The sequence below is a fragment of the Podarcis erhardii genome (genome assembly GCF_964252035.2).
Source record: "Podarcis erhardii genome assembly, chromosome: 10".
Taxonomy (NCBI): domain Eukaryota; kingdom Metazoa; phylum Chordata; class Lepidosauria; order Squamata; family Lacertidae; genus Podarcis; species Podarcis erhardii.
In genome coordinates, this window is record NC_138500.1 from 6,047,384 (window position 1) to 6,064,482 (window position 17,099).

At 46.5% G+C, this 17,099-nt stretch overlaps 1 protein-coding gene across 2 annotated transcripts in view; it reads left to right on the plus strand.

The window, feature by feature from the left end:
* NET1 (neuroepithelial cell transforming 1) overlaps positions 1 to 17,099 on the plus strand; it is a 67,907-nt gene that overhangs the window by 48,491 nt on the left and 2,317 nt on the right. The window contains exons 1-9 of one of the 2 annotated variants that reach the window (XM_081879903.1): positions 1,219 to 1,500; positions 7,174 to 7,281; positions 8,995 to 9,162; positions 10,322 to 10,384; positions 11,449 to 11,545; positions 12,451 to 12,527; positions 13,260 to 13,517; positions 14,645 to 14,815; positions 16,355 to 16,541. In XM_081879903.1, coding sequence (XP_081736029.1) covers positions 1,408 to 1,500; positions 7,174 to 7,281; positions 8,995 to 9,162; positions 10,322 to 10,384; positions 11,449 to 11,545; positions 12,451 to 12,527; positions 13,260 to 13,517; positions 14,645 to 14,815; positions 16,355 to 16,541 — 1,222 coding nt within the window. In that variant the 5' untranslated portion in view covers positions 1,219 to 1,407. Of the gene's footprint in view, positions 1 to 1,218; positions 1,501 to 7,173; positions 7,282 to 8,994; positions 9,163 to 10,321; positions 10,385 to 11,448; positions 11,546 to 12,450; positions 12,528 to 13,259; positions 13,518 to 14,644; positions 14,816 to 16,354; positions 16,542 to 17,099 lie in introns of those variants that run through there. The other variant, XM_081879902.1, reaches the window with a different exon arrangement.

Genomic DNA, 17,099 nt, shown 5'->3' on the forward strand with positions numbered 1-17,099 from the left:
TAAAGCTCATTTTTGTAGAGGCGCTCTGGATTTCTAGCGAGTCCCTCCAAACAGTTCCGATAAAGCTGCATCAAACGTGCCACGCAGGGAAAAAAGGAATAACCCAGGTGTGAAGGATGCAAAAACGTTGTGTTTAAAGCAGGCATTTAGCAGGTGTCACTTGTCGCGCAGAGGTGAGAAACCTGACGCCTCCACAAATTCCTCTTGCAAAGAGCGATCTGCGTAGCTAGTTCCGCCTCCCGCAAAGTGCCACGACTCTTGTTTACTTACTTGCGAAGTCTCATTGTTTAAGCAATAAATCTTTGACCTGAGCCTATGCTTGTTTGCTCAGAAGCAAATCCCACAGCCACCGGTAGGGTTTACTTCCAGATACGTGCATCCTTTTCCTGCTGTGTAACTTGACTTTTGCTGGGGGGGTCAGCGTGGTTTACTCTGAAGTAAACGTGCATAGGATTGCCGTCGTGCAACCCGACCGTATGCATGTTAACTCGGAAATTAACCCTCAAGTATGTGTTGCAGTACACCCTGTGAAACCTATTTTGGGAGTAAAGTGCGACGGATCTTGGCGGAACTTACTTCTGCGAAAGCATGCACTGGATCGGGTTACCCGGCCGCGATCCCGTGCATTTATTTTGCCGGTTAGGTTGCAAACCTAATTCCGTTTTCCTGGAAGTGAGCCGCACTGGATTCAATAACTTACTTATGAGTAGACACGGTTAGGCTCGCAGCCTTTGCTTTTGCGATTCACAAGCCAAGCCCGTTTACTTACAAGTAAGCGCCGCCCGGTAAAACATGCACGGGGTTTGCAAGCTTATTCCTCGGGATCGCGTCGACCAATTTTCGCGAGGGGTTGGTTTTGCAAAGGCTTCTGATCTCAGCATTTAGAGTTTAGTTTCTTCCTACGTTTCCAGGCTGCCAGTTTGTTGCAAGTGAGGAGAACACGCTAGCCTTCCCTTGGCGTCCTCCTGTGCAAGGCACACGTCTGAAGAGAGGGCTGTACACGCAAAACCCGTCTCCCCTGGTGCTGCGGCGGTTCAGGATACCTCCTACAGGGGGCTCCAGCCCAGTGGTCCAGCGCCGGTTCTCCCCTGCCGTGGGGAACCTGAGACGGCTGGGCGGGCCCCTTAGCCGCGGGCTAGCCAATGGCTCCCGGGCGCCAGGAAGCCCCGCCCACCAGCCCCGCCCACTGCCTCTTGGACTCCTCTCCTCGGAGCCGCGGGCTCAGAGCGCGTCTGCGTGAGTCACCTGGAAGCGGGATGGAGCTGTTGCTGCAGCCCCAGCAGAGCTCAGAGCGCGGCGAGGGCCAGATCGTGCCTGAGTAACCGCCTCGCTCGCCGTCTCAGGGCTGGGGAGGGCGGATTACAGTCGGCACAAACCACGAGGAAGCCTTGGAAAAGAAGAGGGGCTATGGTGGCGCACGATGACGCCGGGGGGCTGCTCCCCATTAAGAGGACTATTCGGGTGATAGATGCGCAGAACCAGTCTTTCAGGGAACAAGAGGTAAGGCGTGCGTAAAAAGCCTTAAGCAATCGGAAGAACGATAGAGGGTTTTCTTAAGTGGCACGGTTCTGCAGAGTTGCCCAAAGCGCTGCCCAAAGTCCGCTCTTTTCAGCAGAAGGAGGTTTGCTTCAGAGTAAGCCTTCAAGGGATTACGCTGCACGTGTAAGAGCTGGAAGCGTTGATTTGTTTGGCACCTTGCTCCTAAACCTGCCTGTTTAAAAATGACTGAAATGAAGTCACCTGTAGCAGGCAAACGTGGAAGTCCTGTATAAATGTCGTCAGCTTGTTGGGAGAGATGCAAAAGAGAGTGAAAACCGTCGGAGTGTCTGGGTTGCTCTCCGTAGGCTAAGGTGTGAGTCAGTGAGTAGAGAGTAGTACTGTTTGTACTTTTGTGTCTTGTGTACTTTATTTGAAGCTGCTAGCTAAGCATGACTTAACACAGCCCTTTCAGGAAAAGCTTCTCTTACAGCTGGGCGCTGTTAAGGAAAGGTGTAATTGCGGCAGGCAGTTCTGAACTCCTTAATTAGGGTGCCAAGTGTGTGTCTCAAGCCTTTCCTGTTAAAAGGAAGCTGCTGGGGTGTGTTGAAACCCTTTGGGTATTTGTTGAGGTCTAGGCATTGACCCTGCTTTATTTATTAAGAGGGAGGGACTGCTTATAGCAATGATGTTGAGGAGCCAGGACTGTATAGTCCTAAAATATTATGCATGTTATCTAAAGTTGCATGCTGACAAAGACATGAACGATGGAAGGAGAAGAAGGGAAGTCTTTGGATATTCTAAAGTTTGTAAAATGTTTGTTTTGAAATGTAAAATTGGAAACTTAATAAAAATGATTACAAAAAAGAGAAATAAGCTCCCCCCCCCCCTCCATCCGTTTACCATTTAAGGAACCTGAAGCAACTGAGCCATTTGTCAGTGGAATTTGGTTGCTCATTCTCTCCTCTCCCCCTAACCTTCTGAGTTTAGCATGGCTTGTTCCTCTTTTACATTAATTCCGCCCACCTCCCAATCTTGTGATGTTGTGTGTATGTATCCTGCAATGGAGTAAGCGGACACAAATGAGTTACAGTATTTCATGGACTGCCAGTAGGGTTACTAGTCTCAGGTATGCGTTTTCAAGGGATCAAGCTCCACTGTGGGTGCTTAGTTGTACACTTTAATGGCATTTCCCTTACTCTTGAGTAAATTGGTCTCCAAGACATTCCTACAGGATTATTGCTTGTATGGACCAGGCGATATGAGGCATAACGAAAGTACTTTAATCCTGCTGAAATGCATACCTCAAGGTGTCTTCTGGTGGGATGGTGGGAATTATGAGAACTCAAAAGTCAAGACTGCTATAAGTGATGCCTTGTGACATATGACATCCTGTCCGGAAGCATTGTTGGTTTCTTTATGATTCAACAGTTCGGCTTTAATAAGGCAGAACTTGGAAGTTGAGTCTAAACATTCTGGTGTGACACACGCAAGGATTTTTGGCAGCTGTGGAGGTGAAATATACCAACTGAAAACAAACTTCAGGATATTTCTCAGTAAGCTTACCTTTATTTGTCTGTTTGGATGTTCCATGTACAGGAGACTTTATTAATTTAGGAGGACAGGGCAAAAAACCATTTTTATGTTATCTGCCAACCTGAAGGTTCAGTACTGTGAGTCCTGACAGGTTATATAGGTCTTGAACGCAGCTTGGATGTACTGCCTGAGATGGCCGAATTGAAGACAACAGGGTGTGTCTCTTTGCCATTTGTTAACCTGTCTTAATTTGGGATGTTGCCATAACTTTCCTAAAGTGGATATTAATAGATGTAGTGAGCTGCTGCTCTTCTTGCCAAATAGATAATGCCATTAGAAATGTACACACAGGCGCTTAGGATTAACATCTTGACTTGATGAAAGAGACTCCATAAATTAGATGTCGGTGATGTTTTGAGGAGTGGAGGTTATGTCAGATTCCTTATTGATTCACCAGTATGTTTATAGGGTTTACGTCTAAGTCATAAATTTGTTACTCTGCTTCCAGAGTAACCTTGTAGTTTCTCTATTGGGTTCAGAGATGAACAGCTTCATAGTCCTAAATCCTTTGTTACCCTGGATATGGCAAAATGGTGGAGAGAAACGACTGTCACATGGGCACCTTTGGATTAGTGCTGAGGAACCACCTACGTGGTCTATTCCAATGGATATCTAACTACAAACAGAAGCATATTGTGGGATCAGACTTTAGTCTTAGAAGTGAATTTCCAGATGTGGCTATCAAGTGTCAGCTTCTTCTCCCAGGCAGCTGGTATAAAAACTGTGCCCCTGAGCTCTTCAGCTCGCATCTCATTTGGCATTAACTGAAAGCCTATGTTTCCCAGGTGTTCTCAGCATTTCGACTTGCTTGCCTGGGAGGCATTCAGGTTCAGTTCAAAGCTTTCATCTGAACGTGACCGGTTTGTTTTCTGAAGCAAAAGAAGCCTCTGGAAGAGTATTTTATATTCTCTTCTCTGCTTGCTTCTGTGCTGAAGTGTGAAGGCTATTTTCTACACGAGAGCAGGCAAGGATGTCAGATAATGCTCTCTTTAAAATTCACAACTTGAAAAACTGGTTCAGTCATGCTCTCCATTGCTGCAACTCCGAAACTCAAAGCTGCCATCAGGAACAATGAACAAATTGCTCAAAAGACAATTTAAAAATATTTGGTGAACTATTTCGGTGTGAGAACAGTGAACTCAAAATGTATGCAGTCTGCCTGTTCACAGAGGTTTCCAGAAGAGCAATAATTGTCTAAAAGGGGTGTTGTTCCTTTTTTTAAGGCTAAAGAAAATTAGAAGAGGGAGGAAGTTCCTCTCCCCCCAATCTGAAGAAAACCAGTTTTGTTTCTGCCCAGTGTCTGTCTGATTTGGAATGAAATTGCCAAGAAGTTGAGTGGCAACCTAAGCCTATTGGGAATGTGTGTGTGGAATCCTTTGTGCTCTGTAAAAAAAAGGGAATTTTTTTTGCCAGCCTTGCCACATGTGTGTGCTTCACATTGGCAGTGCTGTGCTATACAGGCATCTATGAAAACTTAATGTACACACCAACAGCATGGTGCTGTGATACATGCCTGTAACAGGCCCTTGAGAAAAGAAGCTTGCCTGCCAGTTCTTAGTTTTTCCTCTGCAGAGCTCTAGCTTCTGGGTGCTCCTCTTCTACCTTATTTTACAGTGCTGAATTCAGCATATACCCATGTAAACCTTTTCCTTACTCTCCACTTGAAATATCATGTTGCAGCACAGCTGTGGAATGCATTGTAGTGCCTAAAGAATGTAGACGCCACCATGAAAAACTCATTCTTGTTTTTATTATCATCATCACTTTTTGCTTATTTTTTTTTTAAAAGAATCGATGTCTAGTCTACCTTTTCAGGCTCACAAACTAAAGCACCCTCCGTAATACATTCCACATTGAGCAAGTGTGGGGGAATATGTCCTCTTTTTTAGTGCAAACTTAAGTTCGCTTCATCCACCTAAGGCATTAATATAGTATTTTATTTACAGAGGGCTTTATATTGGCAGTACCCCTTTCAGATAGTTGTTGCACACAACATTCACATGAGGAAGAGTGACTTGCCCAAGGCTATAAAATGGGGCACTCCCAGACCCAACCCCAACCTGCTCTTCTCTGGGCTAGACACGGTGGGAGGAGCTGGTCTTTAGGCTGTAGCTGAAATCTTGCCTCTTGAGCAAAGTAAACAGGTTACATTCACTGGTGAGTCTCTTGGCTCCCAAGCCTCTGTTCAACATATGTGAACTGGAAATAACGGCACCCTGCTTCACAGCTTTAACCGCAAGAACAAATAAAACAGGAAACATGGTTATCTGTCATGAGTTTTGGTGACCTAGGAGGCTTGTATGAAAGGAGTTCTGCATACACCCATGGACATGAAAATGGCATACTTTTATTTCTTTTTTTGTGTGCATTGCTTCCTATGAAACAAAGTAACCTATATAAAACAATTTCACATACTGTAGATTTTTTGTGTGTGTTCATTCCCCCCTCCCCCCAAATGAGATACATTATGAAACTGCAAGCAAACAGTGATGGGACTTTCCTCTGTCAGAAGGGCTGTCAATGTGCATGTTCCTTGCTTCACCTTGAAAGTGGATCCTGCACTCTGCCAACCCCAACCCCCCTCTGTGGAATTCATGACATCATTCCTCCGTGTTCATTGGTATCTTAATGGGAGAGCAAAGCATTGTTGCTCGCTGGGGCTGTGCTTTACGGACTCCAGCAGAGCTATTTCTGAATCGTCACTCCTGGACATGACAGTAAAGCCCGACCGACTCAGTCCTTCTCCTTTTTTAGTCCTACCACTTCCTCTGTGCAGCATGTGTAAACTCCCAACCCCCCCCCCAACAACCATTACTATCTGTGCACCTAAGAATGAAGTTGGTCCCACTTTTAATCCCCATGGCAATAGCTTCCACCTTTCTGGTTTCTCTAGGAGAAATCTCCTGGATTGAAAACATCAAATGAACTTGACCCTTTTCTAGTGTGAAATAGAGCCGGCTGACAACACAGTCTTGTGATGAGGTTGCCTTCTGCTCTGGCTTCTTGTAAAATTACGGCATCCTGTCAATTCCCCATCGAAAATAAAAGTGTAGAAGGCCACTGCGATTGTGGGTGCTGTACCAAAACTGACAAAGCAACAGGATCCTGCCCAAGGGTTTGAAATCAATTGGGGAAGGGAAGCTGGGTTGGAATTGATAGCCTAAATCTGAAAAAAAGGGGGGGGGAGTTTGATGAGATCACGATTGTATTTCCAAGGGAGGGGAAATCCCTGTTCTTGCAACTTCAAAGTGCAGTTACTGTTTTGGGACAGACTTTTACAATACCTTAAGACATTATCTCTTGAAAGTCAGCCCTAGCAATGACACAGACCTCAGCTATGCAGCCCTAAGGTATTTGAGCAGCCTATTTCTCTTTAGTTCAGGCCTTTGAACATCTCTCTCTCTCTCAATGCACAGTTGTGCCTTGTTCTTGCTTTGGGAATCTGAGTGCCTTTCTGAGAGAGGCATAGGAATGCAAGGATGTATCCCTGCTCTCTGCCTCCAGCACATTGCCTGGCAGTGGTAGCAGCACATCTGTAGTGATACACAGGAGGTGACTGCCAGTGACACACAAACCTTTCTGTGTGTGAACAAGCTTCTAGCAAACTGGAGTCATCTTCCAGGGCAGAGACACTCTTCCTTCTTCCACACCTCTCATTAGATAGCTAGTCTCTTCCTTTATTCGTGTACTTTGCTGTGGTGGCCTGTCTTACTAAGACACTTCAGACTGTCATGATAATTTTTATTTTAACACCCAGCATAGATTTAGGGGCAGATTCAGAAAAAAACCTCACACCTCATTCTCCCTGGGGGACAGGCCAAAAAAAAGTTGGCCCTGAAAACAACTTTGTTTGTTCCAGCTATAGTGGACTTTGTTATTCTTGCTTCTTGCTAACCTGAGCAATTGGTCTGTACTATGGTTATAACTTTAGTGTTTAAACAAAATATATTTGTCTTTTGATGGGGCTTGTGTGCTTTGGGATTGAGTGCCTTGATGCTCTGTGCAGTCCTTATCCCCTTCCTCCAAGAGAGTCTGGACACTGTCAGCGCACTAAGAATTGAGTAAACAGTCAGTACAACTTGTTCTCTCATCTGTTTGCAGGAGCCTAGCAATAAGCGCGTCCGACCTCTGGCTCGGGTCACCTCCTTGGCAAACCTGATTTCTCCTGTGAGAAATGGTGCAGTGCGAAGATTTGGACAGACAATACAGGTAAGAGAGTAGATAAGCATGTGGGTTTGATGTTGCAATTGTTGGGAGGGGGGTGACTATGGAGTAAGTACAGTGGTGCCCCGCAAGACGAAAAACCCGCTAGACGAAAGGGTTTTCCGTTTTTGGAGGCGCTTCGCTAAACGAATTTCTCTATGGGGTTGCTTCGCAAGACGAAAAAATCTTGCGAGTTCCCGCGTTTCCCCCCGCTTTTTTCCGCCCTTTCCCTAAGCGCTAAGCCGCTTATCAGCTGATCGCTAAAAGCCGCTAGACCGCTAATAGCGCTAATCCGCAAAGCTGTCAATGGGCTTGCTTCGCAAGACGAAAAAACCGCTAGACGAAGAGAATTGCGGGACGGATTAATTTCGTCTTGCGAGGCACCACTGTATTATCCACAGTTCTGCTGAAGAAAGGATTTCTGCAGCCTGCAGAACCGAGCCTCATATTCCTCTTTTTACTTTTTTTAATGAGCAAGTTTATAGTCCTCATGGGTCCCGAGGGGGGAAATTGAAGTGGATGTTTGAGGGTATCAATGGCTTCTTTGTCTTCCTTCTCTTCTCCAAGCACCTCTAGTGAAACCACAGGGTGAGGGGGACATAGAAACTTGCTCAGTTCTTACAGTTGCAGAACTTGGATTTAGAATTTTTCCTCCCCGCAAATATTTTAATTCAGTTTTTCCACATACCAACTGGCATTTTGTGTCCTAACTGCCTTGTAGTCCACATTTCTGCACAAACCTATAAGCAAGTCATTGGAACAAATGAAATTTGCATGCTTTTGGATGCAGAATTCTTTTCACCGTGATTACTTTTGCAGATAATTGTGGAGAGATGGCCCAGTCAAGACCTTGGTGCAGTTTTATAAGGAGTAGCCTATAAACTGAGGCCAATGTCCGGGGGTGGGGTGGGCATTAGATTGCCGCCTGTGCCAACACTTGATGGCTGCATGTGACATACTGCAACATGTGCTGCAGTCTGAGTTTACCCGGCTGTTCATAATAGAAACGTGACCTCAGCGAAGCCTGTCATGTAAGATATACCATCCACCCCAACTGTGTAAATACTCCTTGCTCTGGATGCTAGTGCTGTTTCAAGCCACAAAGAACACAGCTCCCATGGCTTGTTAATGTTACCAGAGCTGGGAGAGGTAGAATTACACTATTTATGTACTTGAAACCAGATTCTCAGCCTGCTTAACCCCAACCCTCTCCAGCTATCCAAAATCTGTAGTATGGGAAGGGGGAGGGTTAGGCAAAAGAGGGCATTGGCAAATTAGATCTCTCAAGTCTCTGTGGTGCCTGGATTAGCTACACACACACCCTGGTTGCTGAAGCCATTAAGGGTGAAGTTTCTTGAGGCAGGCCTGCGCAATTTGGATTCCACCTCCAGGGCATGGCGTTCTGCTAGGTACTTGACAACTCACCTATTTGTCACTTCCTTAGCATGCAGCTGCCTTTGGCTTGCATGAGTGGGTTTGTGACAGATTATGTGGGCCTGATCTTAAGGATATTTCCACAGGCATTCTTCAAGAGGCTGTTGCATTGACCAGGACTTTGTTGTGGTGATTGTGCAGTTTGCTGGGCTGTGCAACATCCCTGGTTGGCATGAAATGCCTCGCGGCTGTTTTTCTGTACAGCGTCTGTTAAAATACACCTAAGTTCCTAAGGTTCACGACCGAATGCAAACCATCTCCTTCCCCCACCCTGTTGTCCTGCAGTCGTTCTCTCTTCGCGGCGAGAGCAAATCTCCAGGCAGCGCGCAGAAACTGTGCAGCCGGTCAGCTGCCCCCACGCCACCGAAAAGAAGAAACAGTGTGCTTTGGTCCGAGACGTTGGATGTCAACATGAAAGAGACGCTGAGCACCAAAGAAATCAAGCGCCAAGAGGTATGCCTCCAGTGGGGCAACCCCAAAAGCCAGCCCCAGATGGATGGGGCTGTTAGAATTCAGCACTGAATTGGGATTTCTGAGCATCTTGGCTGTTGTTTGAGAGGGAAAAGAGCAATATGTTTCTAAGTCCTCATGGTCTCCGGAGGCGTGTTAAGACGACCTGTCGGCAGTGTAAAGAGAAGCACCCAGTGTTCAGGAGGCAGCAATCATGTTTCCAGCCCCCCATGTATGACAGCTAACCTCCTGCCACCACCATATCCCCAGATCTGCAGAAGGCATGACTTTGCTGCCTGGAATAAGGCAAAGGAACTGGGCAAGTAGATACATGAGAAGAAGATTGCATAAATAGTGTGCTCTCTGGTTTTGCATTTCTGTGATGCAGCTTGTGGGGGGGGGAGGACGGGAGAGGGAGGAGGCCTCAGTTGTTCAGTGCGTAGAAAATAGTGGTGGAAGAGTTTTGAAGAACTCTGTTCTACAAAAGGAAGGTATTCTGTCCCGCCACATTCCTTAAAAAACAGATTAAATTCTCCCTCCGAATCTTGACTGATAATATATTCCCCCTGGCCAAGGCCCCAACATAGGAGACAATATACTTCGTATTGGGCATTAAAAAATGATTAATTCTGAAACTCCAGCTTTATGACTCATCCTAGCTGGTGATCCAGACCAAAGTTATGCATTAATACAAATGACTGGAGCAGCAAACGAGAAAAAGAGGGCCAAAGTTCAGCCCTCTGGGTGAGTTCAGCACTTCACACTGAAGTCTAACGCGTCCCAATGTTTGATTTGGCATGATCTCGCAGCTTCAAAGCCTCCTTTCATGACAAGGAGTTTACTTTTCTCAGCAATGATTCAGGCCATTCCCTTCCGTTTTGGCCCTTAAGCCCAGGTGGGCGGATGCAGCTCAACGGCTGAGCTTCCCACCTCTTGGGCTGCAGAGCGGCTGGCTTCTTGATCAAAACAGTTTGGGCTATACAGGTGGGGCTTGATTGGCTGTTGCTTTGCTTCTGCTTCAACATAAGTGGCTAGTGGAATAGTCTGTGGTCAGCAAAACCGCCGAAACCCGGAAGTGGTACATTCTTGACTTCAGCAGCTGTTATTTCTAGGGCAATAAAATGGAGACAGTTCTGATATTTCTCCCACTTTTTGTTCACAGGCGATCTACGAAATGTCTCGGGGTGAGCAGGATTTGATTGAGGACCTGAAGCTTGCCAGAAAGGTTAGTATCTTTCTCTGCTTTCTTTATATTGATGACACTGCAAGTCAATATATTTGTAAGCTCCCCACCCCCCCACTTTGCAACAGTTAAATGCACTGGATATCCTGGATTAGGCCTCGGACTTTCTGGACTTTGCTCGTTCCATTAAAGGTCAATGGAGAAATGTATTCCTTGTGGAACTAGTTGTGCTGGTTGCTCCCCTGCCAATTTCTGTTTTTCAGTGAAATAAGTCACATGGTAATTTTAATAATAATAATAATAATAATAATAATAATATTTTCATTTCTAAGCCACTTTATGTTTTTAAGAAAAAATCTCAAAGCAGCACCTTTGTGGCAGGTTATACCATTAATGTGCAGCAAGCTGCTTTGAGTTTTTTTTCTTAAAAACACAAAGTGGTTTAGAAATGGTCATCTAGTCCAGTGTTTCCCAACCTTTGGTCTCCAGCTGTTTTTGGACTACAATTCCCATCATCCCTGACCACTGGTCTTGCTAGCTAGGGATGATGGGAGTTGTAGTCCAAAAACAGCTGGAGACCAAAGGTTGGGAAACACTGATCTAGTCCAACCCCCCTGCAATGCAGGAATTGCAGCTATAGCATTTGGGAGGGGAGAAGGTGTAAGAGGAGAGAACTCAACTATAGGGCTCACCTGCCCTTCCCAGCCCGACAGTCAGCAGGTGCACCTGCCTTTTTTGTGGGCAGTGAATCCCGCAGCCACAAAGTGCTCTGGGAGCTCTTGCTTCAGCTGCCTGGAGGTCGCAATCCTGTTGGATGGAAAGTCCCATAGGAGGCTGCCCATATAACAAGCCAGACCCTCGGCCCTGTCTCTGCTTACTGGCAGTGGCGCTCTGGTGTTTGAGTCTATCCCAGGTCTCCTTGGAGACCAGTGCTGGGGACTGAACCTGGAAGCATCTGCATGTGACACATGTGCTCTACCATTGAGATATGGCTCTGTCACTACCCTTTCCCCCCACTCCAAACCGTGCAGCTGCACTGCAATGCCCTGTCAAGCTGTTTTTTTCTTTTTCTTTTTTTGTAATTTCCCATCCTTTCTTGTTGACAGGCATACCATGACCCCATGCTGAAGCTGTCCATCATGTCTGAAGAAGAGCTCACTCACATCTTTGGGGACTTGGATTCCTATATCCCTTTGCATGAAGGTGAGCTTCTCCACCCCATCTCCAAAAAAACCCCAAACCTCCAGCACTCATGAATTCACATAAACATGCCACATTCTCTGCCCGTCACATCAAAGTAGCTCGAAAAACCGGCCTATAAAATGTTAAAACCATAATGCATCTGCCACAAAATACTGACATAAAATTCCATGTGCAGGCAGCACAGGGCTGCCTATGGCAAAAGCTTTCTGAAAGCTTCAGGTTTTTAAAAGGTAAAGGGACCCCTGACCATTAGGTCCAGTCATGGCCAACTCTGGGGTTGCGGCGCTCATCTCGCTTTATTGGCCGAGGGAGCCAGCGCACAGCTTCCATGTCATGTAGCCAGCATGACTAAGCCGCTTCTGGCGAACCAGAGCAGCGCACGGAAATGCCGTTTACCTGCCCACCGGTTTACCTGCTTACCTATTTATCTACTTGCACTTTGACGTGCTTTTGAACTGCTAGGTTGGCAGCAGCAGGGACCGAGCAACAGGAGCCCACTCAGTTGCGGGGATTCGAACCGCTGACCTTGTAGATCAGCAAGTCCTAGGCTCTGTGGTTTAACCCACAGCTCCACCCGCGTCCAGTCAAGTTTTTACCTGACTGTAAATTGTCCGTAGCGAGGGCTGTTTCATACACCAGCAAAGTGCTGCTGAGTGCCACTGCAGAGAGAAGCGCTGGCCAGCTCCTCCAGCAGACCTCTTCTGCGATGTGCATTAGGGTTTTTCTGCAGATCTAAAGCCACACGAGAAGATAGATTCTCTGTGGTGCATAGGTGGAAGGCTTTGAACATCATCCCCAGCACTCTGCACTTGCGTTGATTACTGTTTTAAATGTGAATTTTTTTAAAAAATGTGTATGTTGCAAAGAGTGTCCTGGTACCAATCCCCTTTGTGTTTATCTTGCAGACTTTCTGGCAAGGTTGGGGGAAGCGACAAGGCCAGATGGGACAGTGGAGCAAATTGGACCCATTCTTGTGAAATGGGTGAGTAACCCTCGGATCTCTCTCCCTCTGTTCCTTACGGGAGATCAACCATCCAAAATTCATGGGAACATTGGCTTTGGAAAGTCATGAGATCCTATAATTAAGCTGATGTGTGTTGCTCCGGATTTCATTTGCATAATGAACTTTTCAAGCCGAATTGACTTGCATTTCTGTCTGGTTGCTTGCCAGTTAATTTGAGATGAGCAATGACAAGAAACATCTGAGGCCTGCTTCTCACGTTATTCGCCTCCTCCCAGCCTCAGTTACTCATCTACAACATGAGAATGATAGTAACCTAACTTACAGGGCTGTTGTGTAAGGGTCACTGAGATAACCTGTATGAAGTAACCTGGGCACTTGAAATAAACCGTGCTAAAAGAAACTTTGTACACTACAACTGTGAACAGGTATATTAGCACTCCAGGCTGAAAAAGTACGGTATATGATGGAGTTCATAAGTTTTGCACTTTTGAAGATCTTCACGTGAGGGTAGATGGGCTTCACTTAACCAAAAGGCAGCTATGAACTCCAGAGGAATTGGCTATGGAATGTACCCCTTGCTTTCTTCTCCCCCTGCTATATTCTCCACAGTGGGAGCTGCATAATTGGAATTCCTCACATTCATATAGAACACTGTCGTGCACCTAGCAGATTGCCTGACTCATTCAAGTGGGGAGGGGGCGGCAGTTCTGAAGCAGCAGTTTACAAATGCCCTTGCATCGTCTTTTCTAGCTACCAGGGCTGAATGCGTACAAGGCCTATTGCAGCAACCAGCTGGCAGCTAAAGCCCTCCTGGACCAGAAGAAGCAAGACCGCCGAGTCCAGGACTTCCTCCAGCGGTGCCTTGAATCTCCTTTCAGCCGCAAGCTGGACCTCTGGAGCTTTCTGGATATCCCTCGGAGTCGCTTGGTCAAGTACCCTCTCCTCCTGAAGGAAATCCTGAGGCATACACCCAACGATCACCCCGATGTTCAGATTCTGGAAGAAGCAGTAAGTGCCTGGGGATTCTCTGCACAGAGCTTCTAATATATTAATGATTGTAGAGTTGAAAGGGAACCCCAAGGGTCATCTAGTCCAGCCCCCTGCAATGCAGGAATCTCAGCTAAAGCATCCATGACCTATGGCCATCCAACCTTTCCTTAAAACCCTCCGGTGAAGGAGAGTCCACCACCTTCCGAGTGAGTCCGTTCCACTGTCAAACAGCACTTACCGTATTTTTTGCTCTATAAGACTCACTTTTTCCCTCCTAAAAAGTAAGGGGAAATGTGTGTGCGTCTTATGGAGCGAATGCAGGCTGCGCAGCTATCCCAGAAGCCAGAACAGCAAGAGGGATTGCTGCTTTCACTGCACAACGATCCCTCTTGCTGTTCTGGCTTCTGAGATTCAGAATATTTTTTTTTCTTGTTTTCCTCCTGCAAAAACTAGGTGCGTCTTGTGGTCTGGTGCGTCTTATAGAGCGAAAAATACGGTGCTGTCATAAAGTTCTTCCTGATGTTTAATTGGAATCTTCTTTCCATAGTAAAGTACCTTTTTAAAACCAAGTCCCACCTTACAAACTGTCTCTTTCTTGCAGTAAAAAGTAAATGCAGTTTGTTGAATGATGGATCAGATTAGGTGGAAATGGCCCCTCTCAATTAGTACTAGTTGACATTCTTTTAAATACGTTGTTAAATGCGGCAGGCCCAACAACACCAGGCACAAAAGCAAAGGGAGAGGTCTGATTCGTGGGGGTTCCAGCTGCCAGGAAGTTCTCCTGCACAAGTCCCATTGAAACGGGTTGGGAGCTTTGCAAGCACAAAGCAGTGCTCTTCCAAGGGCTTCTGCTCAGCACGGTGCAGTTTTGTAGGAAACTGCTTTGTGTGTTGTACTCCACTTGCCAGTTGGTGTTTCTACCCCAGCCCCAAAACGTCTTGGGCAGTCCTGCTTGGCTCAAGCAATTGAACATTCTGTTTCTGTTTTGTGTTGTGGTAATCGTCAGGGGTCCCTTTACCTTTACTCAGTTGAGTAAGGCCCTGTCCCATATATCTTCTCAATCCATTGCCTGTATTGAGGCCTGTGCTCTCGCTGCCCGACTTCAGTTATCAAGCAGCATTAATTGGTGGACCCTTTGCTTTTAGATCTCCATAATCCAGGGAGTCCTTTCTGACATCAACTTGAAGAAAGGGGAGTCTGAATGTCAGTATTACATTGACAAGCTGGAGTACCTCGACGAGAAGCAGAGAGACCCACGAATCGAAACGAGCAAAGTGCTGCTTTGCCACGGGGAGCTGAAGAACAAGAACGGCCATGTAAGTACCTGATTTTACAGAGGTGGTGCTGCAGATGCTTCCATCCTGCAGCCACAACACCTGCCAAGGAACTGCAGAGTGAAGCGGCACCACCTTAAAGCAAAGGGTGGAATGGTCCAGAACTTGGCCTGTCTCAAATTCTTGATGGCACTGCATCTTTTAACCCTCTAGACATAAGTGCCCAGGATCTGCCACTTTTACCTCTCAATTTGTTCTCTCTTTTTTAAAAGAGAAGACTACAGTGGTGCCTCGCAAGACGAAATTAATCCGTTCCGCAAGTCTCTTTGTCTTGCGGTTTTTTTGTCTTGCGAAGCACGGCTATTAGCGGCTTAGCGGCTATTAACGGCTTAGCGGCTTTAAGAAAAAGGAAACAAACTCGCAAGAACTCGCAAGACGTTTCGTCTTGCAAAGCAAGCCCATAGGGAAATTCGTCTTGCGAAGCACCTCAAAAAACGGAAAACTCTTTCGTCTAGCGAGTTTTTCGTCTTGCGAGGCATTCGTCTTGCGGGGCACCACTGTGTCTTGCTGTGACAGAATTGGCACCCCTTTCCCCCACTTTCTTTCCAGCCCTTGACTTTGGTTCCAGGTCATTAAAGAACCCATTAAGAGGCATGAGGCAACACTTAGACACCGAGAGCAGGGCTGGCATCTGCCCAGGTTGCAGATGGTTGTGAAATAATTAGCATAAAGTTACTACAGAAAGCACGGCACGCATTTTGCTGGGGGGTCAAGAGGTATTTCCTGCGGGCTCCCAGTGATGTAATGCATCCCTTAGATTCTTCCAAGTATGTAATCTTTGGGGCTTGAAGAAAACTGATGACAGCTTGGAGTCTAAAGCGGCTCTCTAAAAGCTTGGCCGGTGCTGCTTCTCAAAAATAGAAGCTGGAACCTGAAAGGGGTTGCTTGGCCTTCCTCCCAGCTATGAGCAAAACGTCTTGTCATAGGTCAGCTCAACCTATTTTGTAGTCAAAACTATCTTGTGTCTCCCTGGCTGGCAGCCCTGCATCATTAGTGGCTCTGGCAATGCGAGTCCTCTAGCGTTATTGTGGTTGTCTGCCTATGGAGATCTGGTCCTTATTTGGAGTTGTTCCGCTGACCCAGTTTGCTTGAGCATTTTCTCTGACTGCCAGCACAGTGCCTTGGGCAGGTCTTTCAAGCAAGGGCCCCTTGGATCCTTTCAACTGGAGAAGTGCCTAATACCGTATTTTTTGCTCTATAAGACGCACTAGACCACAAGACACACCTAGTTTTTGGAGGAGGAAAACAAGAAAAAAAAATATTCTGAATCTCAGAAGCCAGAACAGCAAGAGGGATCGCTGCGCAGTGAAAGCAGCAATCCCTCTTGCTGTTCTGGCTTCTGTGATAGCTGCGCAGCCTGCATTCGCTCCATAAGACGCACACACATTTCCCCTTACTTTTTAGGAGGTAAAAAGTGAGTCTTATACAGCAAAAAATACGGTAATTCTGCATGTAGCATGTATATACATATATTTTGTTCCAATTTAAGATCTTGACCGAAGCTTTTCCTCCCCCCTTCAGAAGCTCTACGTCTTCCTTTTCCAAGATATCTTGGTTCTAACTCGGCCTGTGACACGTAACGAGCGTCATTCTTACCAAGTGTACCGGCAGCCGATACCCGCTCAGGACCTGGTACTGGAGGACTTGCAGGATGGCGACGTGAAAATGGGAGGTTCCTTTCGAGGTGCCTTTGGCAATTCCGATAAAGGTATGAAGCAAATAGGCTCACATCCTTCAGCAATTCTGTCCGAAGGCTGGCTTGTATGCAGCAGTCTTTGCTTTAATGGGAATTTGTGAGGATTAGTCCCCTTTCCCCTGGATTTTGGCATTAACTTCCACACAAATCCAGATTGGGACTTGCCAGGCCCTGAAAAAATATCAGCGTTGGTCCTGAATGTGACTCATGATTTGGATGTAGGTCAAACATTCGTGAAACCCTTTCAGCAAATGAAAACCTCTGGGGGAGGGAGCTGGGAGGGAGACTTTGGCTGACCCAGGAACATGTGTCATAGTAGTCGGGCAAGTGAACCTCTATGACCATTGCTCAGTTAAAAAGGTAAAGGGACCCCTGACTGTTAAGTCCAGTCATGGACGACTCTGCGGTTCCACGCTCATCTCGCTTTACTAGCCAAGGGAGCCGGCGTTTGTCCGCAGACAGCTTCCAGGTCATGTGGCCAGCATGACTAAGCTGCTTCTGGCAAACCAGAGCAGCGCATGGAAACACCATTTACCTTCCCGCCAGAGCGGTACCTATTTATCTACTTGC